The following is a 25,425-nucleotide window of genomic DNA, read 5'->3' as shown; positions in this document are numbered from 1 at the left end:
CTAGGAGAACAACCTTCTCGCTGGCTTCAGTGGTCTGTGGATTAATAATGAGAAATCTTGGAAGGGCTGTGTTTTCCACAGAAAGGGACAATTTTGCACCGAAAGTCATACTGCTGGGCAGCCAGAAAGGAAAAAGCCAATCGTTTTCATTGTGGTGTTTATTGTAACATACAGTCCAAAAATCTAACTCTTTAAGGATACCTTCAAAAGATATAGAGAAAGCAGATTGTGCTAAGCAATAATACAACTTATTAATAAACACGTTAGGCATAAAGAATTCTGAATTCTTATCTGCTAATATTTTTAAAAAAAAAACAACAAACAAACAGGAATTGTGAGCAGCTTAATTTCGTCTGATACAAATACAGAAAGCTACTGTCTACTAGGGGCAGGGGTTCTGGTACCGAAATACAACATTTAAAAAGGAGGTGGGCACAAAGGAGAGGAGGAGGGGGAAAAAAAAAAAAAAAAAAAAATCTGTAAACACTGGCTGTCAACCTGCCCAAGCCCTCCGAAGGCTGCAGTTGTTGCCATACACACCATGACCCCACAAACCCCCTATCCCATCAGAAAGTGCGTAAGTATTCCCCTAGAAATGCTGTGCGTGGATGGCCGGGATGGAGCCGTGTGCTGGGACCTGCTTTTGGCCACAGCACCCCTCCCCACCTCGCTTGCCGTGGGGCTGGAGCCCCGTCGCTGGCCCTTGCAGACCTGCTGGCTGTGGCACAAGGGCTGGAGCCCACCTAGAAAGTGAAATTCTTCCCTCTGTCCAATACACAGATAAAGTGACTCCCAACAAAAATGAAGCTACTGGTGAATACTGAGGAAAACCCATGGAAGCGAGGAGGACCATCATCCCCCTGCGCCCTGTGCTTCCCACCCTCCCCACGTGGTCCGCAGGAGACCCCCCGGCCTCGCCCGATGCCCACTCAGCCCTCCGGACCTCGCGGCTCCCCGGGAAGGATGCTCCTTCCCAGCCCTGCGTCCTCCTCGGGTGCCGCAGCCTCCCTCTATCTCTTGTGGCCCTTGTTCCTCCTCTTGATGTGGTTGGGGGCGGCAGCGTCGGCGTCGCGGCGGGCGCAGAAGTGCTTGGCCACCAGCTGCCGGCACTGCTCGCACCGCACCGTGCAGCACCAGTGGAACTTGCAGTTGCAGCTGGCCACCACCTCCGTCCTCCTCTCCTCCACCCGCAGACCGCACTCGGTGCAGAGCCGCCGGCAGCTCCTCTTCTCCCACTGCGAGAGGTTCTTGCCCGTCTGCAGGCACTCGCGGCCCTCGGTGCCGTGGTGGCCCAGGCTGGCGTTCCTCGTGCAGTAGTCCGGGGAGTCCTCCAGGAAGACGAGCTCCGTGGCGTGGACGTGGTGGAAGGCCTCCGCCGTGGCCCCGCGGCTGTCGGCGCTGTTGCCGGCTCTCATCCGCCTCTTGTCCATCTCCAGCTTGTGGGCTTGGTCGTATTTGATCTTCAGGTAGTTCCCGATCTCGCGGAACTCAGCGAGCTGGAGCCAGCAGGTCTGGATGCTGCAGCTGCCCGACACCCCGTGGCACTTGCAGGACCGCTTCATCGTGCCTTTCACGGCCTTTGGTGGAGAAGGTGGAGGAATTAGGAGCAGCAGAGCATCATCACTTAAATCTCAATACCAGGCTCTAGGGCACTTCTGATTCGGGGGGCGATGGGTCAAAAGTGGCTCATGCTCGGCATGACTTCAAGTCCTTCCGAGACACGAGCTAATAATCTTATTTCAGCTCCTGGGAAGCATCTGTCCCTCTTCACTAATCAAAAGGAAAGAGATAATGAGTGGGCACAAACTGTTGTCTCCAGCTCTTGCGGAAGCTTTTTCTCAGGGCTGGGGGGGAAAAAAAGCACCTTTGTTGGGTCATGCCCTTCTCGAGCCATTCCAGCCTGCAGCTCACCTCGCTCATCAGAGCATCGAGCCATCATCCCTCTCGGAGGCTTCATTCAAAACGTGTGAAGCTGCTTCGGAATAACCATACCCAACCTCTCCGCATCTCCTCCAGGCCAAGCACTTCACAGAGATTAGCCACCTATCTCCCTCTGGTATGTATAAGGTCCCAATCACTGGTATCTAGGTGAGATTAAGCCTCGACACACCCTATGAGATAGGTATGTTAAGTGTTGCCGTCCTTGTTTTTACAGACAAGGAGGTTTGGCGAGATGCTGAGAGTCGGGGAGCAAGGGGGCGAGTCTGGCAGCTGGCTCGGAGCGGGGCCTGCTCACACCTGGCTTGGAAATGCATATTGCGAGAAAGCGAGGTGGCTCCCGCTTTGTTCTACAGCCCAGACAAGCGCTAGGTGAGTATAAAACCCGCGTGTCGCTGAAGAAGTGGTGGGTGCCAGCAGCTAGCTGCGTGGCACGCGGCTGCGAAGCTGGAAGTGGGAACGGCTCCGACTGCAGTTCAGGCTTAGGGTCAGATTCTGGCCAAGCTGTTTTCCCCATGCAAACGCTACAGGGGCTGGATTGTCACAGAGGGCTGGAGAAGGGGGCCTGGGCAGCCCTCCAGACTCTTGGGTTTTGTTTTCAATATAGGCATCATTATTATTATTATTGTTATTATTATTATCATTAATATTTGGCTTACAAGTCTCCCGACTTCATTGTTGTGCAGGTTAATCAGCGCCCGGGTATCGTGTCCCGTTTCCAAAGCGTCCACAAAGAGCTTGGAAATCCTCTCCCCGAACTCCACGTTGTCGCTGCATCCTCCCCAGACCCAGCCTCGGCCACCTGCAAGACAGACGCACGCTAAGCGCAGAACGGCCCCGCCGGGCCAGATTCTGCCCTGAAATCCCCGGGGATGGCGAGGCGACGTCAGCCCGTCTCGGGGCGGCCGCTCACCGACGCGGCCGTTCCTGGAGTCGTCGCAGCCGCAGCTCTCGAAGTCTCCCATGCTGCAGTTCCTGGTGAGGGTGTACATGACGCCGGCCGAGCTGATGGCGTGTACGAAGGATGTTTCCCGGGTAGCTGGGGGAGAGGGGGGGAAAAAAAAGCTGTCACATGCAAACATAGACATTGGTCTTGGTTTGCTGGGAATGAAGCTCTCCTGTGCTGTAAGGGTGAAAGAAGAAAAAGAACAAAACCAAACTGGTTTGTGCAAAAGGTAAGGTGCTGCAGAAATTAAATGCTCGTGACTGGAGTCTCTTCAGGCCTCGGCATCAAGGGTTTCAGCAGTCTGGCACTGTGCTCTGCAGGTGCCCATGTAGGGGATGGGGTTTCCTGGCAGCAGCAGGAGCTTCAGGCAATGCCCCAGCCCTGCTCTGGCCAAGGTTCGTTATCACTCGCTTCGCCTGGCACTGACCTTTCCTGCTGGGGGGGATGTTCCTGCTTTGATCTTGCCTGCTGGGGAGATCATTGATCTTGTTTCAGTCGGCGGTTGAACCTGTGCTAACAGCTGTCTGCACCCACACTTCTAATTTAGTTTCTTTTTTGGCTTTCCTAACAGATTCAACTAGAGATGCTGCTCTGGGAAAAAAAGAGATATCTGCTTGTTGAAGCAGTCAGTATTCAAATACATCCACAGCTTTCTTACGAAGGCAGTTTCTCAGCGCACGTCTCTGGTGTCTCTGTCCGTCCCTCCCGCGCTCCTGCCCGTTGCCAGCTCAGGTGCCCCCGGGGATGCCGCCCACAGAGCGGCAGGGACAAACCCACGGAGCAGCTCCACGGGAAGGACCGAGCTCCAGCCTGGCACGGATGGAGAACCAGAGAGACCCTGGCATTCCTAGAAAAGCTATTAGCGCTATTCATTCCACCAAGTGATACAGAGAGAGAAAAAAACAACCACGATTTTCAGGACGCCAAAGCCCTTCTCCATCGGTGGGTTTAATTAGCATCCCGGGGTCTCTCCAGAGCGCGTCCCGGCTCGCACCCGAAGGCATCCCGGTACTCACCGCTGCGCAGCCGGTTGTGGGTGGAGAGCTGCAGGGCGCTCTCGGGGCAGTTCCACCGCTCCCAGCCGAACTGGAACTTGCACTCCTCCATCCCGCTGTGCGCCCCGGCCGCCACGCTGCTGGAGTACGTCAGGTAAGCCTGGCACGGGAAACAGCGGGGTTAAAATCCGCTGCGTTTTACCACTGATCAGTGAAACACAGGCAGGAATGGTTTGTGAGTCCCTTCCCTCATTGCTCCACAGCACTTGGAGCCGACACGTTCCGGGAAACCGGGTTCCTTGGCAAAATCCTGTTTCCCGTTTGCGAAACAAAATTGTTTTACTTCAATTCCTGACACTCCGTGTGTTAATTACCTTAGGTCCTGTCATCAGAAAGTTATTCACAGACCTGAAACAAAGAAAAGAAAAGAAAATGAATGGCATGGTTTGTGGCAGGCTGAAGAGCATCCCTGAAAAATGCCCTTTCCGCTGAGCTGAAGCCCACCATGCCGCTGCGTGGAGAACGGCGCTGTAGACCCCTGTGATGGAGAGGATGAGGAAGGTGCTTCGCTTCATGGCTGTCACGGGGAGCCGGGTTGGATCCCTTTCACCGATCTCTGTGCACCGCAGGTCCCCGAGAGAGCAGGGCCGCCTCCCTCCGCTCCTTCCCAAGGTGAGCTATCGGGACGGAGGAAAGCTGCGGGAACCTACGGGCCTGATATTTATAAGGTGAAGCTGTGAATAGCCAAAACCCCCCCATTCATTTGCTACCCAATGACTTAATGTGGTAAAAAAAAAAGCTCCCGCTCCAATGGGTGACAAGGAACCGCCTAAGGTTGCACTTCAAAAGGCGGCGTGGTGTCCCTGGGAGCGGGATGGTCTGCAGGAGAGCAAACTTCCCTAACAATGGGACACTTTTAACTCCCTTCCCCACCGCCGGCCATCCCTTTCTCTCGGCCTCGAGTCCTCTTGCCTCCTCCTTTTCATCCTCTGCCTGTCAGCGGAGGCTCGGTCCCGGCGTCCCTCCGAAATCACGAGCTGATGCATTTCTATAGTTCCCCTGCTATCTGCCTGCTCCCTCCTACGAGAACTCCCCGAGGAGTTTTAACAACCGTCCTGTAAAGATCTATAGGGGACAGACCTCCCAGGACTTCTTGACTCGAAGAGATGTGTTCAACGGCGGGGCTCGTTTCCCTCCTCGCCTCGTTACGATGAAAGTTTCTGCATCTCCATCCTGATAACGGCGTGCAGGGCTCGGGAGGGTTTGGAAACCCCTCTCATTGACGCGGCTGCAGCTTGGGAACGCTGTGTGAATCATTTCTGTGGTTTGCTCCGTGCTCCAACGTTGTAATGAGGGGAACGGTTTTCTGGGGTTAGCAGTTTCCCCAGGGTGAAGGCTGCCGCGGCGGCAGCACGGCCGCTCGCTGCCCGTGCCCGTGCCCCCGGAGCGGAGCGAGGGGCCGCCGCCGAGCCAGCCGCTCTGCTCAGGAGGGGAAAATCCTGATCAGAGGAAACCCAAAAGAGCCTCCTAATAGTTAACGGCTGGGACCATGCAGGGCTGTAAGGAGCTGTAACGCTGCGGATGGAGCAGTAGCGGGACGGCGTTTGTGGGAACTTCTTGGTCGGTTTTGCTGTGGCTGAACGGTCCCAGCCGAGGGCTGGCTCACCCCGGGCAGGGGTCCTGCCTGCCGAGCGGGCAGCGTGGGTGCTCTGCCCAAAAGCAGAGCCGTGCCATGCCTCTGCCAGGCACTGCCCCGTAGGTGCAGCATCTGCCCGGCACTGGCTCCGTGGCAGGGCAGAGGTGCTGCCCTCCTCTTCCTCCTCTCCACTGAGCCCTGGGCACACTGGTCAGTGATGGCAGGGTGGCTCGGGAAGGGGCTGCAAATGTGTGGTTCAAGGGAACGGGGCCGCGTGTGGCACCCCGGGGTCTGTGCCACGAGCGAAAGGGGCTGCGTGGGGATAAACCCCATCGCCGCAGCACGGCGGCCAGGCAGGAGCCCGCGTCCTAACGACGCTTGGAAAGTGTTTTGCTGTCTTGCGATGAAACGCCTGAGAGCACTGCGAAGCTGGCGGCCGGCCCTGTGGCTTTACACGTCCCAGCGCTGGATGGCTGAGGTGAAGGTCTGGGGGCTGGGGTCCCAGGCAGCCGGGGGGCTGTCGCTCCCCTCCCTCCTTCCCAGCAGCAGGCAGAGCTGCTCCTCGCTGGTCCTGGCTGCAGCAGGCATCAGCGAGCCAGGGGAGAAGCCTCTCCCTCCAGACCCTGCGGAAGGGAAACCTGGAGTCAGCTGGGCGAAGCCGCAAACGGCTGTTTGCAGCCAGAGGATTAAAATTGCGGACGGGTCGAAAAGCAGGGATGCAAAATACCTTCCAAGTGAGCACAAAGCTGGTGTGGTCCTGCCAGCATGGCAAAACGTTCTCCGAGTCAGCATTTTAATCGTTACCGTCCCGAACAGACCCTACTCGTTAGAGCTGTTGAAGGGAAATTACTGAGAATAAAGTGTTTCCCATGTATCTGTGGAGTTCCCTGATTAAAGCTGGCGCAGACGGTTTGGAAATCTGCTCTGCCTATTCTAGATGCAGGCTGGCCATTCTGGGGTTTGTGCCTGGCTGTCCCTGGGGGCATATTGATATTTTTTTATTTTTTTTTTCCCCTGTGTTGTCTGAGAGAGCTTGTATGGCTAAAAAAAGTTGGTGTGTCTGCTACGTCAGTTCACACATGATATTCCTATCTCCCACCAGACGAAGAACAGCGTCTCTGGGCGTGAGGCTCTGCCGCACGCAGTCGCCGCGGCGGGCAGGATCACACAGCGGTTTGCCTGGGCGATTAAAAATGTCCCTTCCAGTTAAAGTCACGGGGAGCTGAAAAGTCACTGGCTATGTTGTCACTTACACTAGCTGTCGGCAAACAAAGCAGCGTGCTGGGACAAGCCTTCCCACGCTGCTGCAGGGTTTTTTTTCTGCATTTACAGCTTGGTGCTGGGGAGCAGGAGCCAGCGCTGCTGTGGGGTTATCCACCGGGACGGGACGGGAATGATGCCGGTCATGTGGCTGCTGGACTTCCCCACCTTAGGCAAAAGCAGACTTTGGTTTTGCTGTCTTGATCAGCTTTGCATTTATAAAGTGCTTCATGCAATGTCCTTGCAGTAAAAGACATTAAATACAGCCGTCTCTATTTTATGGTTGGGTAAACTGAGGCACGGAGCCGGGCAGTGTTGAGATCTCGGGGTCAGCCAGCGGTGCAGCTGGGCTGGGCGTAGCCGTTCGGAAGCTGATGTTGGTGCGTTGCTCCGTGCATCGCAGGGTGGGTGCAGGCGAAGCCCGGGGGGCTGCAGCGGGGCCGGGCACTGCCCCGGTGCCTGCGGGAAGAGCCCGCAGGGTGCAGCCCGGGTCACCGGAGCTGTAGGTCCCATCCATGAAACGATGCCGAAGGGGTTTCTCTTCAGTTTTCCCGCTGCCTAGAAACTTGCTTTTGGTTTGGTCTTGGTTAGGGGGGGGGAAAAATTCTGAAAGGAAAGTTCTGTTGAATTTACCTGGCTAGGCAGAAAACGAAGCGTCCGTCATTCCGGGCAGCCTCGGACCTCAAGGCGAGCCGTCAGCCGCCTGGCACTGTCGCGCCGCTGGAGTTTGGCTCGGCTGCAGGCGCTGCTGCAGGACGGGCTGTTGGGAAAGCCGTGTCCTGAAGGTCAGCCGGAGCCCCTCGGCCTTACAGGCAGAATGTTGATGCTCTGCTGCTTGTTTTCTGGTGATGTGACCAATCAGCCAAGCGCTTCTCAGGGGATGATCAGCATCCTAAAATATTTTGGTATCTGCCCCAAGTCACGAGACAGTAGTGGTATATGCAGCCCCATGCACCTATAAAACCCTCTTCACATCAGAATATGGGTTTTAAGAGGAGGTAGCTATGAGATAAATCAGTTTATTGAAGTGCCAAGCGCTCTGCCGGGCGACGGGTCCCGCGGGGACGGGCTCTCGCCTGGTCGGGGCAGCGAGCCTCACGGCTGCGGACAACAGGAGAAGAAAGCACAGGCCACTTGCTAAATTGCCCTCGGCAGGTGACACATTCGGACCCCTCGCGTCAAATCCTGCATGCCTGGCTTCGTTACAATAAAAATCCACCTGGGTAATTAGAAAGCCACCCCCTGGCTGGTGAGGTGGAGGGTGTTTTATGGGGGTCTCCTCACCGCTCGCCCCGGCAAGCCACCTGCAAGCGGTGCTGCGTCCGTGGTCTGCGCGCAGCCAGCCGCTCGGCAGAGGGGACGGGTGCCTTTGCTTCAAAACACTCCGTCACAGAGACTGCAGCTGTGGGGCGATCCTCCCGCCTGCTCAGCACTACGCAGGACTTGGGTTTTTCTTTTTAGTCTTCCTAAATTGCCCTAATTGGGGAAAATAGGTCCCCGTTGCTCTCCCTGCTCGTGGTCCCTCGTGGGTTTGCTTCCCAGCGGGAGCAAACACCGGCAGGAGCCGAGCTCTGGACCCGGCAACGCTGGTGGGAGCTTTGCCCCTCTAACGAATATGTTTTGATTAATGAACGGTAATTGAGGATGGAGGTGAGACTGAAGGTAGGTTTTATGCCACACCTATCCCACAGGCTGAGTCTTCTCCATTGCTGTTGTGGCACATAGTTAAAGCGGCCCGAGGTTCCCTGAAAACAAGGTTCAAAAGTCCGGCAGTGCCAGCTTCGGGGGTGCTTTCCTAGCGACAGGATTATCCCCAGGAGCTGCTGTCTCCTGCCTCCCTGCAGCAGGGTGTCCACCCGCGCTGTACCGATGCAGCCGGTTTTTCTGTCTGATTCTTAGCCCTGATTCCCAGCACAGCCTCGTGCACGGCGCGGTGGGGTGAGCCGTGGACTTCAGCAGAGAGGTCACGAGCGAGCACGTCCGAGGTGAGGAGCTCTGCTCCTGAGGGAAACACATCCCAGAGTAAAATACAGGACCACCACTTTGCCAGACACCAGGACCGCAGGAGGCTCCAGCTGCGTGGGTTGCACAGTTTGGGCTTTACATCTTTTGGTTTCACAAAGCAAAAAATTTGGGTTTGGAACCAAATTCTGATTTTTTTCCAGCCACAAGCGGGCTGGGGACACGGACACTTCCCAGCAAGGGCTGTCAAGGTGACTCGGGACGAGCGTGATGTCCTGCTGGGGGTCGTAGGAATGGCCCCGGAGCATCACAGAGCTGTGCGTGCAGGGTGCCGGCTTTAGGCTGGAAAAGAGAAGCAGCAGCAAACGAAGGAGGAAAAACCTCTTTTTTTTTGTTCCATCAGCAAGAGGCAGAGCAAGGAACAAGGGGCTCAAGCTGCAGTGGGCGAGATTTAATTTGCCCATCACGTGTCGGGAATGAGGCGGGTGAGCATGGCCCTGCTGTGGCAGGGGGGACGGGCTGCGGGATGGGGTCGGGGCCCCTCCAGCCCGACCGGCTGCTCCTCTGCTCCCCGGGACAGCGGGTGTTCGCCCTGCGAGCAGAAGTGCCTGTTTCCCCGGGAAAAGTCGCTTGTTGATCCACGGATTCCCATGCCCTGGATCCCTGGCTGTGCCCCGGGCATGGAGCCGAGCGGCTCGGCTGGCCGGGATGGCTGCAGCCCCTGGCCACGCGGTCTGGGGGAGGCTGCGGGAGAGCTGCACGCCCACCGAGAAGCTCCCAGAGGCGTTTGAGACATCAGCCCCAGCCCGGGAGCTGAGCCGGGACGTTGCTCGTGGGAAGAGCAAGGCTGTTTCACCTGCAAGCAAAGGGCACTTCTGCCCCGTCCTCCCCCCTGGTTTTCCATCGCGTGACTTTTCCACAATCTTCTCACTCCGGTGGCTTCTCCGCTCCCCTCCTAAGTCTCTGTCTCCCTGTCCTCACCCGTTTCCAGACCCCCAAAGGCAGCTCCCCTGCCCTCCCGGCGTGGGGTGATCAGCAGATGAGCCTGCGGAGTCAGGCAGCTCGGTAAGAGCTCTGGCTCTTATCGACGTGAGGCCACATCTCCCGGCTCAACCTCTCCGGGCCCTTCCAGCTGAGTGAAACTTTTCCTTGCTGAGCATCTGCTCCTGGGAAAGGGCTGTTGGTCCGTCCTGGCTGAGGTTCCTAAATCCCAGCGACCGCTCCGTGCCTCCATCTCCACAGCACCCAAAAACGATGCCAAGCTACCCGTGGGCAACGACATGTCTGGACTTGGTCCTGCCGCGTCTCGAGCTGCCCCGGAAAGCGGGGCAGAGTGAAACACCCACGTTCAGCTCAGCCTTCAGACCTCAGCGACTCTGGAGAGGACCGAGCCGGCCGGTCGGCCCCGGCGAGGCAGCTCCATGGCCTGATCAGCATCCCCTCGCCTGCCTGCTTTAGGAGTGCCCTTCAAAGCCTACGGGGCTGTTCACACGGCAGCGTTACAAAGTAGGGACAAGTGTTTTGTTTTTCTCTCCTTCTTTAAAGCAAGCATCACGCAGGACGGAGGTTGCTGCTTGGGCATCTGCATGAGGGGAACAGACCTCTGTCCTGGCAATGTGTCACCTCAGCAGATAAAAGCCTGTCCAGGAAAGGAAGAGATTGGGCACTTGATACAGAGGAAAATTATCACCCCCTTCTTAATCATTCCCGGCCAAACTCAAGTTAAATTCACTGATTACAACCTGGCTCACGCGGTGCTCCCCAGCCTTTCCCAGCGTGGTTCCTCGCGCTGTCCCTTCGCGGCTGTGGCTCTGTCACCTCTCCTGTCCCCCATCCACTTCGTGTCACAGGGAGCAGATTAAGCCCAAAGATCTTCATTTCTCAGCTGCAGGATTCGTGTGCCGGTGCTGGCTGCGTCTGGCACACCGACTGTGGAAGGGCAGAAGATAACAGTGATTTGCACTATGAATAATTTCTTAAAACTCATCTTTATTTCTTTGGACAGAGGCGATTCTGAGTGCAGAAAGCTGAGGCTTCCCCGGGGGATCCTGGGCTGGAGAGCAACTTTAAAAGCTCTTTGCATCTTGCTGGGAAAAACAAAGTGAGGGGAAAACTTGCTTCTGCCACCTGCTTTGCCCCACGAAACCTGTGCTGGGGAACCCGGGCTGCTGGGCAGCTGTTCCCCCCATGGTGCCTGCTGCTGCTCTGGCACTTTGCTCTTCTCCCCAAGGCAGCCCTGCTCGCCCTGCTCGCCCCGCCGGTCCTTGCGCAGGCGCTGAGCTGCCCATTTCCATTTCTCAATGGAGGGGGGCACTGAGGTCGTGTTTGTTTTTACGCTTTAATCTGTGGGTGACGGCAGCGCCATGCATTTCTTAATGTTTGAGGCAGGAGGAGGTGTCCCCAGTGTTACCTGAGTGCAGAGTGAGGTGACAGCTCGTGGCAAGGTCACGGGCTTTACTAAACCAGTTTTAAGCCTTTACTATTTGGTTTAAAGTTCACCTGATGGGAACGTGTGAGGTGGGGATCCAGCTCTCGGGTCCGGCTTGTCAGCATCCTGCGGGCACGGAGACCCATTAGGACCCGCCGCGGGATGAGTTTTTCCCAGTGACACTGTTTGGAAACAGATTTCCTTGATCATGTTCCCTTCCTAAATCCCAGATCGGCTCTGAAAACCTGACCCATGGTAGCTTTGGAGGGAGCTTTGCCCAGTCCCGTCGGGGATGGAAACAGCACGTTTGGCATCGCTGAGTTCAGGGAGGGTGGAGACGGAGCAAAACCTGCAGGGCCGGGGCCAGACAGAGCGATGCAGCGCGGCGTGAGCAGAGGGTGCAGCCGCTGGTGAGGATGCCATGGGCAGCGTCCCCTGGCAGCGTCCCCTGGCAATGTCCACCAGGCAGTGTCTCCTGGCAGTGTCCCCAGGGCGGCGTCCCCAAGCAGCATCCTCAGGCAGTGTCCCCTGTCAGCGTCCCCTGGCAATGTGCCCCGGGCAGTGTCCCATGGGCAGCATCCTCAGGCAGCATCCCCAGGCAATGTCCCCCAGGCAGTGTCCCCTGGCAATGTCCCACAGGCAGCGTCCCTAGGCAGTGTCGCCAGGCAATGTCCCCCAGGCAGTGTCCCACGGGCAGTGTCCCCAGGGCAGCATCCCCTGGCCAGTGTCCCCTGGCAGTGTCTCCCAGGAGCCAATGTCCCCAGGCAGTGTCCCCACGGCAGCAGCCCCTGGGCAGTGTCCCCAGGGCAGCATACACGGCGCAGCGTCCCCCAGGCTGTGTCCCCAGGCAGTGTCCCCCCAGGCTGGTGACGAGGCTCCCCCCTGTGGGACGTCCCCACACCGCACACCCGTCCCAGTCTGTCACGGCCACACGTGCACCCACCCCCAGCTGGTGGCCCTTGGGTGGCCGGTGGACACGTATGGACGGGGCAGCCTTGCAAAGTCCTCTCCCACACGAGCGGCTCGCGCGGCAGCAGGGACAGAAGCCACCCAGCGATGCCGCCTGCCAGAACACTGCCAGTGAGGTTCCGGTGCTCGTCGCTCGGGTTGGCTGGCCCATCCCTGGCTTTTTCAGCCTGTGTGGATAACAGAATATATCTCTAGCGTGGCTCTGCAGTTTGTCTGCCCGTGCTCGGCGTGAGGAGGAGCTGTGTTTTGGCCAAATGCCCTTTCAGGGACAGGAACGCTTGTCAGCTCGCAGCTATTGTGAAATAACGGAGACCGTACGCGGGGACGCTGCGTTGCTCTTGCACACCGAGGCGGCCGGCATCACCGCTCCCGACTCACCCGTGGTGAAACCAAAGTGCAATGAGCTTACAAATATCTGCAGGGTGGGTGTCAGGAGGATGGGACCAAGCTCTTTTCAGTGGTGCCCAGCGACAGGACAAGGGGCAACGGGCACAAACTGAAGCAGAGGAAGCTCCAGCTCAACACGAGGAAGAACTTCTTCCCTCTGAGGGTGACGGAACCCTGGCCCAGGCTGCCCAGGGAGGTTGTGGAGTCTCCTTCTCTGGAGATATTCCAGACCCACCTGGACGCGGTGCTGTGCAGCCTGCTGTAGGTGACCCTGCTTTGGCAGGGGGTTGGACTGGGTGACCCACAGAGGGCCCTTCCAACCCTGAACATTCTGTGATTCTGTGATCCGCTGACCCTTGCTCAAGGGGAGCAGACCTGGAGAGCAGCATTCCCAAATCCTTCCCGGTTCCCCTCCCTGGCAACGCGCCTCTCCACGCCCCCATGGTGCGGTCAGTGCCATTAACGAATATTAACTGCGAGGTAAGCTGGGTGCTCGGGGTCCTGGGCGCTGGCAGTTCTGGCTGGAGGCACCGAGTGTCTGCAGGAAAACCCAGCCCTGCTCCTGCTGGTGCTTCGGGTCCTGCTTGCCCTATGCAGGCGTTAGCAGCGCCCGGGGGTTAATCCCAAGGCTCAATAAATTGCCTCTGCAAGGGGCCCGAGCGGGGCACCGTCCCCCGAAGCAGGACCCCTCCCCAGGGATGCGGTGCGCACTGAAGCAGAGACCACAGAATCACAGAATCCCAGCATGGTAGGGGTTGGAAGGGACCTCTGTGGGTCACCCAGTCCAACCCCCCTGCCAAAGCAGGGTCACCCAGAGCAGGCTGCACAGGACTGCATCCAGGCAGGTCTGGAATATCTCCAGAGAAGGAGACTCCACAGCCTCCCTGGGCAGCCTGGGCCAGGGCTCCGTCACCCTCAGAGGGAAGAAGTTCTTCCTCATGTTGAGCTGGAGCTTCCTGTGCTTCAGTTTGTGCCCGTTGCCCCTTGTCCTGTCGCTGGGCACCACTGGAAAGAGTCTGGCCCCATCCTCCTGACACCCACCCTGCAGATATTTATAAGCATTTATTAGGTCCCCTCGCAGCCTTCTATTCACAGAATCACAGAAAGTTTGGGGTTGGAAGGGGCCTCTGTGGGTTGACCAAAGGCAGCGAAGGGCGTTGTCGGTCGGTGCATTTACCCCAGTGCTACAGAGAGAAGTGGCATCCCGGCCAGCTGAGCACGGCTCCGGGATTTCTGTGTTTTAGCCCATTCTGAATACCGAGCGCTGTTTTACGTTCACCTCTTTTATTTCCTCCTTGGCCGTGCAGCACTGGATGCTTCAGATACCAAGTTTAGCAAAGCAGGAAAGGTTAAAGCTTTATTATCGCTTTGTACAGCTGGAAAATCAATGAAGCTGGGGTCAGCGCCGTAAGGAGCCAACGCTTGTGTTGAGGCAGCTCCCGTTTGAAAGCGCCTTCAATTATCTGTTGTGAACAGGGAGGCAGATTCCTGTGGCCGTGCCGGCGTCCTGACATTTCCAATTCCCCAGGTGTTTTTGAATTAAAAATTAAATTGGGGCCCTGGCCGTATGCGTCGCATTTGGGATGTTAAAGCAGCGCGATAATAACATGGTGCCAGAGGTATGTGAACACAGAGACGCGATGATTTTCGGCTGGGTGCGACACAAGAGGCGATGCCAGCGCGGACCCCAGCGGGGTGGCACACCCTGGCAGGGAGCACCGTGCCGTGCCGTGCCGAGCTGCTCCGGGGCTGCCCCACGGCCGTGGGATGTCTGGGCAGGCCCGTGTTTACCGGGCGGTACCGACAGATCCTCCCTCGCTCACGCTGGGAGCGGTTTCCTCCGGGTTTTCCCCGCTCTGAAGCCCTCGGTGGAGCAAACACCTCCCTCTGCTCCGTGGCCGCGGCGTGGGGAGCGCTGGGTGGCCCAGAGCAATTCTCCAGCGGCGCCCGCAGCCTTCCCGTACCCGGGCTGGCATCATTTTAGCTGTCCCCATCTCAATCTGGATTAATGCCACCAAAGTCATTAGCGTTACCGGGGCCGCCTGCCAACGCGGGAGGACTGCAGCTGGCACCAACGCTGTTCGACGCCTCCTCCCTCCCAACGCCCTCGCTCCTTGCCAGCCTTGCCGGTACCCGGGGAGGTCCATGCCGGAGCAGACGATGGCTGGAGCTGGCACGAAGCAGCGCCGCGGGCTCGGGTTACCCAGCTCCCGCTGAAATAGGAGCCTGGACAGGACAGAAATAAAATGGTCCAAGTCAGGAGGAGCTTTGGGGAGGTCGGAGCTGTTAGAAAGCCATCATGGAGCTATCACAGCACTATTGGCTATTGCTGCTCCTGCTCCCTGGAGAGAAGGGTCCCTGGAGCGACGCTGCTGCCCCGGGGCATCCCTGCTGCCTCCGTCCCCTGCCCTGGGGCTCAGCCCCAGAAGGGTTTGCCTTCAGCCAGGGCATCTCCTGGCTGATTTCTCCATCACTAAATGAATTGTGTCAGACACAACCTGCACATGGGTTTCTTTAACACTTTGAGGGGGTGACTCCAGTGCTAGCAGGGATGGGGGGACCAGCCATGGTCAGGCGTGACCAGCCATGGCCAGGAGTGACCTGGGGTAGCTCCCATGGTGAGACAGAAGAAGAAAAACCCAATTCTTCCCTCTGAGGAGAAGCATTATTTCCAGCATCATGAGAAAACAAAGCAGACCAAGAGGGATTATTTTCCCCAAACAAGATGCTGTTTGAAAACACCCACTTGGAGTCACGCATCATTTTTTTGCCTCCCTGCTTGTTGCAACTTTGCCAAATCCAAAAATTTCAATACTGAGTTGGCCTCTGAATTCATGAGACCAGGTTCAAATTCCTGAGATTGCTGTTTTGTTTTGAAAAAATCTCATTCTTTTCATTCACTGCCTACAGCTGGAGCCCTAAAAGACCCCATTTTCACCTGTCTCTCTGACCACATTGGCTAGAAACACCCTTTTGCTCCCCCTTCCCCCCCGTTTTCCTGATTCCCCATCGATCGAATGAATTCTGGAGCCGGGCCTTGAAGCAAACACGAAGCGTTGGGAGATTTGCAACTGATGGTAGGAGTTGTCAAGAGCTGTTGTCAGCACAACGTACAAGATGTGCATGAACCATCCCCAGCAACTGTTCCTTCCCAAGCCAGCTCTTCTGACAAGACAGAAAGCACACGGAGCCGCCTTTCCCGGTGCAGATACCCGCCGCAGAAGACGAAACGCGAGCTTACCCTGCTGTCAGTTTGAGCGGCGTTGGGTTGGAGCTGGAGAAACACCCCCGCGCACGCACACGCCTGCTCCCACCTGCTTTGGCTCAGCCCCAGCCGTCCCCGCGCTGCGTCGCGCGTCCAAGGCTGAGTGGGTTTCGCTGCCGGGACGAGTCTCGGTGCCCAGAGTCGGGCTGGGACGGCCGGAGCTTGCCAGGGACCCGCGGACCTGCTGGGTGGGAGCCGGTGGAGTGGCCAGGGCCGGCTGCCCGTGCCCGGCTCTGGGTGGACACAGCGGCTTTGTTTGCCTGCGTGCGGTGTGGGAGGCTCCCCCAGCTTGGCACCAGAAGGTTAGTGCTTTTTAAAAAATTGTTTTTTTCACCCTGTGCTTTTGGAAAAACAAGGGGAGAGCTGGGCAGAGGCATGAGACCCAGCCTGGCGTCTTCTGCCTCAAGGTTCTGCTGCTGTGGGCCCCTCCCCGCCTGCGCTCCCGGCCCCCCGACTTCCTCCATCCCATGCGGCCACAGCTCAGACCCCTGATCCTGCTGAGCTCGTGGTCCCTCACATCTCCTCCTTGTTTATTGCCCTGTTCTCCACTTAGTAGGAGAGGTCCGTGCTGTGCCAGGAGCACCACCACCAGCAGAGCAGAAACACACAAAGGTGCTTCCCCAAAGCCAAGACTCCTCCAGCCTTGGCCTTGCACGGGCAGCTCAGCTAAAGCAGTTTGTCCTCACTGCTGCAGAGCTGCACCTCAAGATCTGCTGTGAGACGCCTCAGCAGCCACAGGGCTAGTGACCCAAATGAGAGAGAACACCCAAATATGTTTGGAACCCCCCCCCACGTGTGCTTTGGGTCTCGGTCTGGGGTATCTGAGCTGGGGTTGGCAGGATCTCCATGGGGGTTTTAGCTGGGCTCCGAAACACACCACACACGTGCCGTTTTCTTAGGAGAGCCAGGCTCAAGGTTTGTCCTCCCTGGCTTTCACCTCTGTCAAACGCCTGCCTAATGAGATTTATTAAATCAGCAAACTTCTGTATAATAACGACAGGAACGCAGATTTCCTCTGCTCAGCCCGGGCTTGCTGCAACCATGCAGGGCAATCAGAGGTGACTCGCAGGGGGGCTCGGCCAGGACCCCGGGAGGGCTGGCTGTGTCCCCGGGCTGCAGAGCGCAAGGCTGGCTTCATGGCAGTGCTGAGAAACCTGGTGTTTATCTACATGTAATGATTTTTTTTACCACAACTGGATTAACATGGCAGGTGGTTTTCCTCTGGAGGAGCTGCAAGGTAAGGTCTCCTTAAGTCAAGGATCCAAACAGCTGTTGCTAATTGGCAATAATTTTTAAGTTCCCCACCTGGAGGCAGTTGAGTTTGCTGAGGGAGCAGTCTGCAGCACGGAGGCTGAGGAAGGACCCTGGCTCCTGGAGCAGGAGGCTGTCGGTGAGCCCCAGCGCTGGAGGATGCTCTCCCCGGGAGTCGGGGCCAGCAGCAGGTCAGCACCCCGAAGGGGTTCCCTAGGTGCGGGCAAGGTGTTTGGTTTGGGTTATCTTGTAGCTCCCTTCCAGTGGCAGGAACAAATATTTCCTTGGTGTAATGACTGGAATGATGAAAATTCACTGTCTTGGTGCTAAATGGCGAGCAGCCTCCTGGTCCGTGTCCCCAGCTCGTCCCACGGGTAAGGGCTGCGATGCCCTTCCTGAAGTGGGTTCGCACAGCAGCAGGGAGGGACCCCTCGGATCAGGGTGCTGTAACTACGTGTCTTTAAGCCTCTCTAATCTGCTAGTGGTGAAAGAAACAGCCTCTAGACCCTGCCATAAATCCCTATTCCACGCCAGCAGGTGGGTGAAGGGTGGGAAGATATGGCCTTCAACTGTGAGGAGCTTTCCCCGGTGTGCAGCTGCTGCGTACTCTGCCATAGCTCGACAGCTTTTGCAGTCGGATCCAGGGCTGAGGAGCTCAGCTGAAGTTTTTCTCGTCTGCGTAGCCTCTCCAGTGGCGTGGGACAGGCGAATAGAAGCGCTGAGACTTTGGATTTACAGTGTCAGGCTTTAAATGCAAACAGCTAAACTGGGAGGGGGGGGGGAAGCGAGCGCCGCAGTGGCACCAGGAGCAGCTCCAAGCCAAGTGCTTGGACTAACTCGATGTCTCCAGAGCTGGAGACAGTACTCTGATCTCTGTCATCACTTCTTCGAGCCATGCTGCTAATCCTTTGTATCGGTGCAAACGTGAGAGGAGAATCTCTCTGTTGTTTGCTTGCTTTGGTCAGACCTTCCCTCCTTCCTCCCGCAAGGTGCGGGCTTGAGGACACAGCCCGGACCTCGAGGTTCCGGGAGAGCTCGGGGGCACAGACCCCGGGCGCTGGCTCAGTTGTGCCAAAGAGGTGTTTGGTGACTCACAGCATTGCGCTGAGCGAGAGGTTGTCACGGGGAACAAAATGCTGTCTCCTGGCAAAAAAACAATGGAGAAAGTCTCTTCTGTGGGCTTACCCACTGAGTGCAATGTGGTGCTTAAAAATCGCCCTGGGGAAAAGTGATGGGCAATCTGGTCGAACGGGATTAGCTGTGCGAGTTTCCAGTAGGTGTTGTTGCTCTAAGGGCTGTGTCCACGAAGGAACCTGCATCAAAGTAGATGTTTAGATAATGTCAAAGGCTCTTTGACCCCAGCGCTGTGCGTGAGGGGAGGGCATGAGTCACAAAGGAGATAGCACCGGTTTCCTTGTGGCTCAACCTTTTACATTCTTCACCTTTTGAATAAAAATAAGTAGTAATAAATCCAGCAGACCCTGGAAAACCCCCTTAGACTCCAGTGCCAAGGTGAACAAGGTCCTCGAAGGAGAATGCGCACAAAAAATTGGTCATGAAATCAGCAGCAACATTGAACTGATGAGCAGTGACTCAAATGGCAGCCTGGGCCCTCTGAATACCACCAACATCAACGAAGCTCCAGCTGAAACCATGAGTCCCGGGTGCTGTGTGCCTTGGCTTCTTGGCCACCTCTGTTCACTTTCTGTTGCCACCGAGAGCCACCTTTCTTGTGGCTGTGCTGCTATTGTTTAATGACAGTCCTGCCTGCTTATGCTAAATGTCAAGTAACCCTTGAGTAAGCAGGAGCTTTCCAAGCCCCACCCCAACTGCTTGTTGCTGTTTTCTGAAGCCTGTAGGCTGTTTTCTGCCTCGCCTTATGCAGGTATAAACCCAGAGTAATCCTGCTCAAGTACACAGAATTATTCCTATTTCACAGCAGAAGTACGATCAAACCGAAGCTCCGGGAACAGCAGTTTATCTTCCCAGAATAAGCACTTGTTTTTCTAATATGATTGCAGATTAATTCCAGAGATAATGTGATACCATGTAATTGAGAGTCCCCTGAGCTGGTACCAGAGTCTATTTTTGCTGAGCCTTCCACAGACCAGTGGGGATGTTCTTGCACCACCAGTAATGGAGATATAGGGAGATCTTGCTTTTTTTGAAGGTTTGTGTCCTACACCCCTGTGCTGCTGAAAGTCTCTCACTCATCCCAGAAAATCAGTGCAGTAATGAATTTCTTTCCTTCTCCCCCTTGACGCCATCCCACATTCCTATATTGCTCGGGATTGGGTGGGCCAAGGGCTGTGTGTGCTGTGGGTGTCCTGAGGTTGCTCAGATCTCAGCAGACTGGAGCGAGCAAAAACCCTGCAGAGAGGGTGCTGCAGCCCTTCTCCCATCTGGGATGCTAACTGGAGACTCTCCTCAGCCCAACCATCAGTTTTTCATAGAATTTATAAGCAGGTACTTGTCTCTCAGACCTCTAACCTGCTGTTGGATGGGACCGAAGCAGGCTAGTGGCTTCCCATCTTATCCGTGCCTGTTGCCAAGCTGGGGCTTTAAAAGCTTAGGAGCTACTGGCATAGGAAACTTGCTCCTCTGCCTTCCCCTGAAACGTTCTTCTGAGCGAGATGGGGAGAGGGAGCGAGGTCTCTGGGCAGCTGCGCAGGCAGTCAGGGGTCCTGGGGGTTGGTCTGTTGGGTACGGGGGTGTGTGCGGATGGTGAGGGGCTCTGCGCTGGCCAGGGGGACCCGTGGGTGCCCGGGGCAACTCGTCCCAACCTGGCCAGGTTCTCTAGATCCTGTGAGAAGGATGCGAGTAAAACTTGCAGTGTAAACCTTATTTCTGCAAGGCTGACAGACAGCTGATCAGAAGAATCCTGTTTATTGTGAGGTTTAGAAAAACAATTTTTAAGCAAATTGCTTTTTTTTGGCAAGTAATGGGGTTGATACAGAACTTGGAATTACAGTTTTAAGAATACAAACACAAATACACAGTATCTTGTTCAACAAAGACAAAACAGACTGCTTCCCTGGGGAACATCAAATGAGCAAATAAATGGGCAGCAAACACAAAGTGGGGGACACACACGCAACAAAACAACCCAACTTGGAAGCCAAAACCCCACTGAAGGAGCAGCAGTCACATCTTCAATTTTACGCTCAGGCTGTACTTTCACTTTGCTTTTCCTGTTCGATAGCTGCCAGAAAAACAGAGGAAACAAAAACATCATCAAGAAACGTTATAGTGATTCTGCAGGATACAGATTTCTATGGTCTTTCTTAAAGCCAGGGGACAGTAAGTCCCCACTTGCTTTCTTTGGCCACCCTGGAAATGCTGACCTGTTCCCACGTCTGCGTAGCTAGTAGGGTGCAGTTCATGATGCGCAAACTTCCTTTCGTATTTAAAACTTAAGCATTGGTAGGGACAAAAAAACGGGTAAAAATCGGGTGTCTTATGTCCAGGGACAGCACATCTCCATGGCTATCAGTGCCAACATATCCAAAGTGGTTAGTGATCCTCTTCTGAAGGAAACCACTCGCCACGTCTGGTCCAAGTGCAGGGAAATGCCATTTTCACATCCGAAACTGAATGTGAACCACAACCCTCCCCTGGCTGCCTGTGCACGGTGGGTTTACAGGAGAAGGCCCTGCACAAGAAAAGCCCAGGGGTGCTCTGATAAGGAAGATTGCCTCTCAGGTGAGGAGGATGATGGGTTTCTCTTGCTGCCTTATTTGCTGAGAAGGTGCCTGCCGCTCTCCTGGCCAGGGCCAACAGCAGGTACCGGGGCAGGGGCAGCAGCTCATCTGCCTGGTAACACAGTAAATCCAGAGCCCAGGCACCTTCTGGGGGTGCTGCCAGGGGTGCACACAGGGATGCTCCCTGCACGTCTGTGCCTTGGGAGAGGCTGGCAACGTGATAATTACAAACAGGTCGATCCTGTTACCTGCAACCAGCAGAAAAAGCGGTCTTGCTTTCAACAGAAGCAAGAGCAACCCCATCAGAAAGGATTTTTCAGACAAAACGCCCCACCGGTTACAACCACTTGTACCTTTGGAAGCCCAGCATAGAGTACAAGTCTTAGTATTATCCCCAGTTAAAGTCAGGGATGACTTTGAGCCTGTAATCCTACGATTAGTATTCATTTTGCATATGAACTGCAACACAGATTGTGTCCTTGCTACTCGTAGTTTAAACAGCCTCATAAGCACTTACTTTCTTTAGTGGGCAATGGATTTTTCTCTCTGGTTTCTGTCTTCTTCAGCTTGGTCTTGTCAAATGTTTCAATTTCTGCAAAATCTGGTTTGTCGGACATGATGGGTCCTGACAAAGAAAGGAAAAACACACCCGTGGCTTCATTAGCTAGTGCTGTGATACCAGCCATCTGCAAAGCATTTTCTGCTAGAAAAAAAAATATGAAAATACAATAAAAATGTTTGTTCAAAAAACCCCCACAAATCAAACACCTCAGTTTGGGACCTCTAGCCGAGGCTTGGCTCTTTCAGAGCAAAAGAGGAAAGGCATAAACAAAATTTTATCTAGACTTCTCAGACTAAACTTCTAAAAATTGTATTTTGCATACGGAAACAAGAATATCTCAGTTAAGAAAAGACAATGCATTAATTGCCAATAATCCACAGTCTCTCCTGATGTGAACCTCTATTTTAAGGAAAGCTGCTAACCAGAAAGTCTACAATAAACCCCAAATCCAATATGAACAAAGAACTTCAATTATGATTTTGTTTTAACTAATAGGATTTGCCTTTAATTCTGAGCACCCTGTCCTGGGTGCATACATACCCTCGGATCTGGATGAGCTGCTCTGGGCACTTATGCTTAACAATAGAGGATCGGTTCACCCAGCCCTTTGTTTGCTCTCGCACTCAATATCCCAGTCGCAGGCTCGGTGGGTTTGATTATGCTCTATTATAAGAGAAATCCACAAAGCACACCGGCATTCAACACTTCACCTGTCAAAACTTCACTAATCCAATTCCTGTTTTTAATAGAAATTCAAGTTAAAATCCAGCCTTGGCGTTATTCCCCTGATTTCAGTGGAGTTTCCCACCAAGGCGAGGTCTGGCCTGGAGATGGCTGACATAATTCCATTTTTTTCTTCCTGAAGACAATCAGATCTCATTGCTATCTGCACTAAGACAACAGAAGTAAATATTCACAGGAAAAAAAAGAAAAATGAAAAGCTACTAAAACCACATGGCATTACCGTCTGGCTGCTCTCTCCTCAGCTGCTTGGTGTCGGTCTGAGGCAGTGTGAGTTGAAAAAGGTCAGGGTAATCCCTCCTCTCCTCTCCTCCCCCCGCCCGAGCCCATCGCTATTAATATTGATTAGTTTAGTGCTGGGATTGCTCAGCGTTTAGGGAAAGGACAGATTGCTGCTGCAGAAAGTGCACAGGGGAGGGAAATGGGAAAACTGACATGGAAAACTGCCAAAATACATTTTAGTTAGTTTTTTTTTTTTCTTTTCTCCTCCCTTACCAAGACAATAATATTTAAGTTTCCGTTCCTGCACTTCTTTTGCAGTGCTGAGGTTCAGTGTTAACGTGAGGTTTGGAGTTCATTTAAGGGCTGGTGCTGCAGTCTGTCGGGGGGTTTGAGGGGCGTTCAGCAAAGCGCCTGGGGGTTGTCCCCCCCACGCCCAGGCTGGTGGAAGCACGGGCTGGGGGGTCGGGAGGACTTGAAGCCCAGTCCTGGTCTGACAGCCGAGGGCCACATCTGGGATAAGCATGGCCCGAGCACCGCGATGGCATCCGGGATCATGTCCTGAAAGGAAGAACAATGAATCTTTCCTTCGCTCCCGTTTCGGTACCCACCACCCCGCTTGCTGGTGCCTCCCCCAGCGCGACGGTGTGCAGCTCTAAGCCAGCCCGGGCAGCTGCGCGTGGGCGACCTTCCCGCCTTCACCTCGCAAGATGCTGCGTTCACCTGTCCTGGTCGCGCGGCCGTTCCCTGTGCCCACCCATCCCGATGGCGTGGACCATGCTGAACCCTCTCACAGAGAACCTCTTTGGCTGCAGCAAAGGGAGAACGCGCTGTAGGTGCTGAGTGAAGTAATTTCACAAAAACCTTTAACTGGGAAGCGGTGGAGTCACCATCCCTGGAGGTATTGAAAAGGTGTGTAGATGTGGCACTTAGGGACATGGCTTAGAGGTGGACTTGGCAGTGTTAGGTTTACAGCTGGACTCGATGATCTTAAAGGTCTTTTCCAACTTAAATGATTCTATGAAAATGGCGAATAGCCCTTGCATTTATTCGCAAAGATGCGTTTTGTATTAGATGAGAAACTGAGTGGAGACAAGACTGTGCAGTGTGTGGACCCTGCCCGTACCAACCTCCTCGAGCGGCTGCTCTCGAGGGCTGCGGACATCCCTGCGGCTGTGGCATGGCCCCAGCTGCGCTTCCTACTTTGCAGCACAAAACTGCTTGGGAAATCCTTCTTCAAGGCTGCCGGGTCTGGGAGGGCAGGGCTGTGCGCGTCCTCCTAGATGCTGGCGTGGGTTTTCTCTTGTGTAACTTTGGATGCCGCTGTCTGAATTACTTGTCTAGACTGCATGACAGTTAACGGGGAGGCAACTAACCTGGGATAAAATTAAGTGTACCCTAGGAGTATCTGGGTTTCTCTACTGACTACAAAGGGAGCTCGGAGAGACAGCGATGTCTCACAGCTGATGGGGAGCCCCGCGAAGGTGCTGTGCATCTTTCTGTTGGCATGCTAGGCTTAGGCAGAGTGGGTCTGAGTCTGGTATGCGTGCATGCAGAAAATGGTTTTAACGTGTTTAAATGTGTTTTAAGGACCTGTTTTTCCAATGTATGGTTAAAGGAAAATAATGAACACAAATGCAGAAAAAATTACTAGTTTTACTCATCAGCATTCATAAATAGTGGTTCCTTTCCACCCAGTGATTCTTTCCTTCATCCAGCCCATTTTTCATATCTTCAGAGAGCGCAGGGGTTGCTGCATGCCCTAGTAAACAGCAGTCTAAGAGCAGTTTTTCTCTGTGGCCGTGTCTGCAGTATTTGATGTAAAAGAGAATGGAGTACCATAGTGGTGGAACAGCCTGCATAACGCTGCTCAGCTGGAGCTCCAAAGGGATGGTCTGGGTCCCGCTGAGCTCAGCCCTGTGCAAACCTGGCTGTGCTGCTTCTGGACCTAAAATCGTCCTGGCACTAATGCAGCTGTGTTTTTGTTATGCTAAAATCTCAGTTGACTTGCGGAGACGGGCTTGGTTACCTCTGCATCTGCACTGACTGTCCGTGGAAAATCAACGTGGGTGCATATTTAGGATCAGGACTTGGTTCCCTTGCTTCCATCCCTTACGCCAACCAGTTGTCAAAAATAGAAAGCTGTGTTCTTGATCCAAAACCCCTGGGAATAAGCAGGAAGGCGGCCGCTGGGTGAATACTCAGTGTAAGCCATAGCTGAGATCTGGCACTGAACAGTGTTAGTCTGTTGAGAGAGCATTAAACTCTTCTTGCTAGGCTGGACACCAGATTTAGAAGATCAAAAGATCAGAAAAGGCTTTAAAATGCAATCCGATTCATGAATTTAGACAGTTCATGAGTTAATTTTTTTAAATATTTGTCCGTTTTTACAAATAACAGAATTCTTATCTGATGAGGTTATAAGGGGAAAAACGGCTAAAGTTTTAGACTGGTGCAAGTTCTCCCAGATGTAGAGAGCAAACAAAGTGTTGAGGACAGTGAAGGAGAAGAATCTCGCTTCTGGTTTTCTGTGTACAGTCATGGGCTTGGCCCCCAGCATCCACAGCTGAGCTCAGGCTTCCCTACACATACTACAACAGGGTGGGCATGCTTGTTTTTTCACTGCCACCATTTTACCTGCCCAATTTATTGGCAGACCTAGTATTAAACACGGATTGGGGTGAGCTGTTTGGGTTTTTAGCCTGAAGATGACCAAGCATTTAATTCATATTAGGTTGGGTTTCTGAGGAAGGTGCAACAGCGTTAGTCCACGTAACATAATGATGAGAAATAGCACATCCTCACTCTCCATTGAAATCGGCAGATACTCATCTCCATAACGAACATCTTGATCATTGCACAAAGAGCCTGTCAAGCTTCTGTAGCTTGTAAGCACGGTACTGTGGTCAAACACAGCTCATGTTGGATTCAAGCCTCATATTTACATACTCCGTGCAGGACAGACAGCTGTACATAGTCTTCATATGGAAAGCTTGGAGTTTGGCCTGAGGGCATTGCGCAGTGCGTTGAGGCTGGTCATGGGAGGGAAAGACAGGCGGGTAATATTTCACTCAGACGCCTTTTACTTTCACTGGGAACTGAGGTATTCTTGCTGTATGAGCAGCAAAGCAGTTCAGTTACCTGACAGGTTTTCAATGGCAGGAT

At 54.5% G+C, this 25,425-nt stretch overlaps 3 protein-coding genes across 5 annotated transcripts in view; 1 reads left to right on the top strand and 2 right to left on the bottom strand.

The window, feature by feature from the left end:
- Positions 1–1,010: 1,010 nt before the first annotated feature.
- WNT8A (Wnt family member 8A) lies at positions 1,011–4,454 on the bottom strand. The gene is made up of 6 exons (XM_009931742.2): positions 4,384–4,454; positions 4,254–4,287; positions 3,901–4,039; positions 2,852–2,977; positions 2,598–2,740; positions 1,011–1,577 (listed from the first exon to the last, which is right to left on the bottom strand). The coding sequence occupies exons 1-6, from the start codon at positions 4,452–4,454 to the stop codon at positions 1,011–1,013; spliced, it is 1,080 nt and encodes a 359-aa protein (XP_009930044.2).
- An 11,500-nt stretch (positions 4,455–15,954) lies between these two features.
- FAM13B (family with sequence similarity 13 member B) overlaps positions 15,955–25,425 on the top strand; it is a 68,042-nt gene continuing 58,571 nt past the window's right edge. The window contains exon 1 of the mRNA XM_075441429.1: positions 15,955–16,088. The gene's annotated coding sequence lies outside the window, so the exon portion shown is untranslated. The remainder of the gene's footprint in view (positions 16,089–25,425) is intronic.
- LOC104326879 (thymosin beta 4 X-linked) lies at positions 19,936–22,389 on the bottom strand. 3 transcript variants are annotated; one of them, XM_075441665.1, is made up of 4 exons: positions 22,265–22,389; positions 21,841–21,963; positions 21,256–21,363; positions 19,936–20,239 (listed from the first exon to the last, which is right to left on the bottom strand). In XM_075441665.1, the coding sequence occupies exons 3-4, from the start codon at positions 21,353–21,355 to the stop codon at positions 20,202–20,204; spliced, it is 138 nt and encodes a 45-aa protein (XP_075297780.1). In that variant the 5' UTR covers positions 21,356–21,363; positions 21,841–21,963; positions 22,265–22,389; the 3' UTR covers positions 19,936–20,201. The 3 variants fall into 3 exon arrangements, with proteins under 3 accessions (XP_075297780.1, XP_009930010.1, XP_075297779.1); XM_009931708.2 differs by lacking the exon at positions 21,841–21,963; XM_075441664.1 differs by lacking the exons at positions 21,841–21,963; positions 22,265–22,389 and having other exon boundaries at positions 21,256–21,424.

This window comes from Opisthocomus hoazin, chromosome 22 (genome assembly GCF_030867145.1).
Source record: "Opisthocomus hoazin isolate bOpiHoa1 chromosome 22, bOpiHoa1.hap1, whole genome shotgun sequence".
In the NCBI taxonomy this organism is placed as follows: domain Eukaryota; kingdom Metazoa; phylum Chordata; class Aves; order Opisthocomiformes; family Opisthocomidae; genus Opisthocomus; species Opisthocomus hoazin.
The sequence above is the reverse complement of the archived record's forward strand: the minus strand, read 5'-3'. Positions and strand labels throughout refer to the sequence as shown.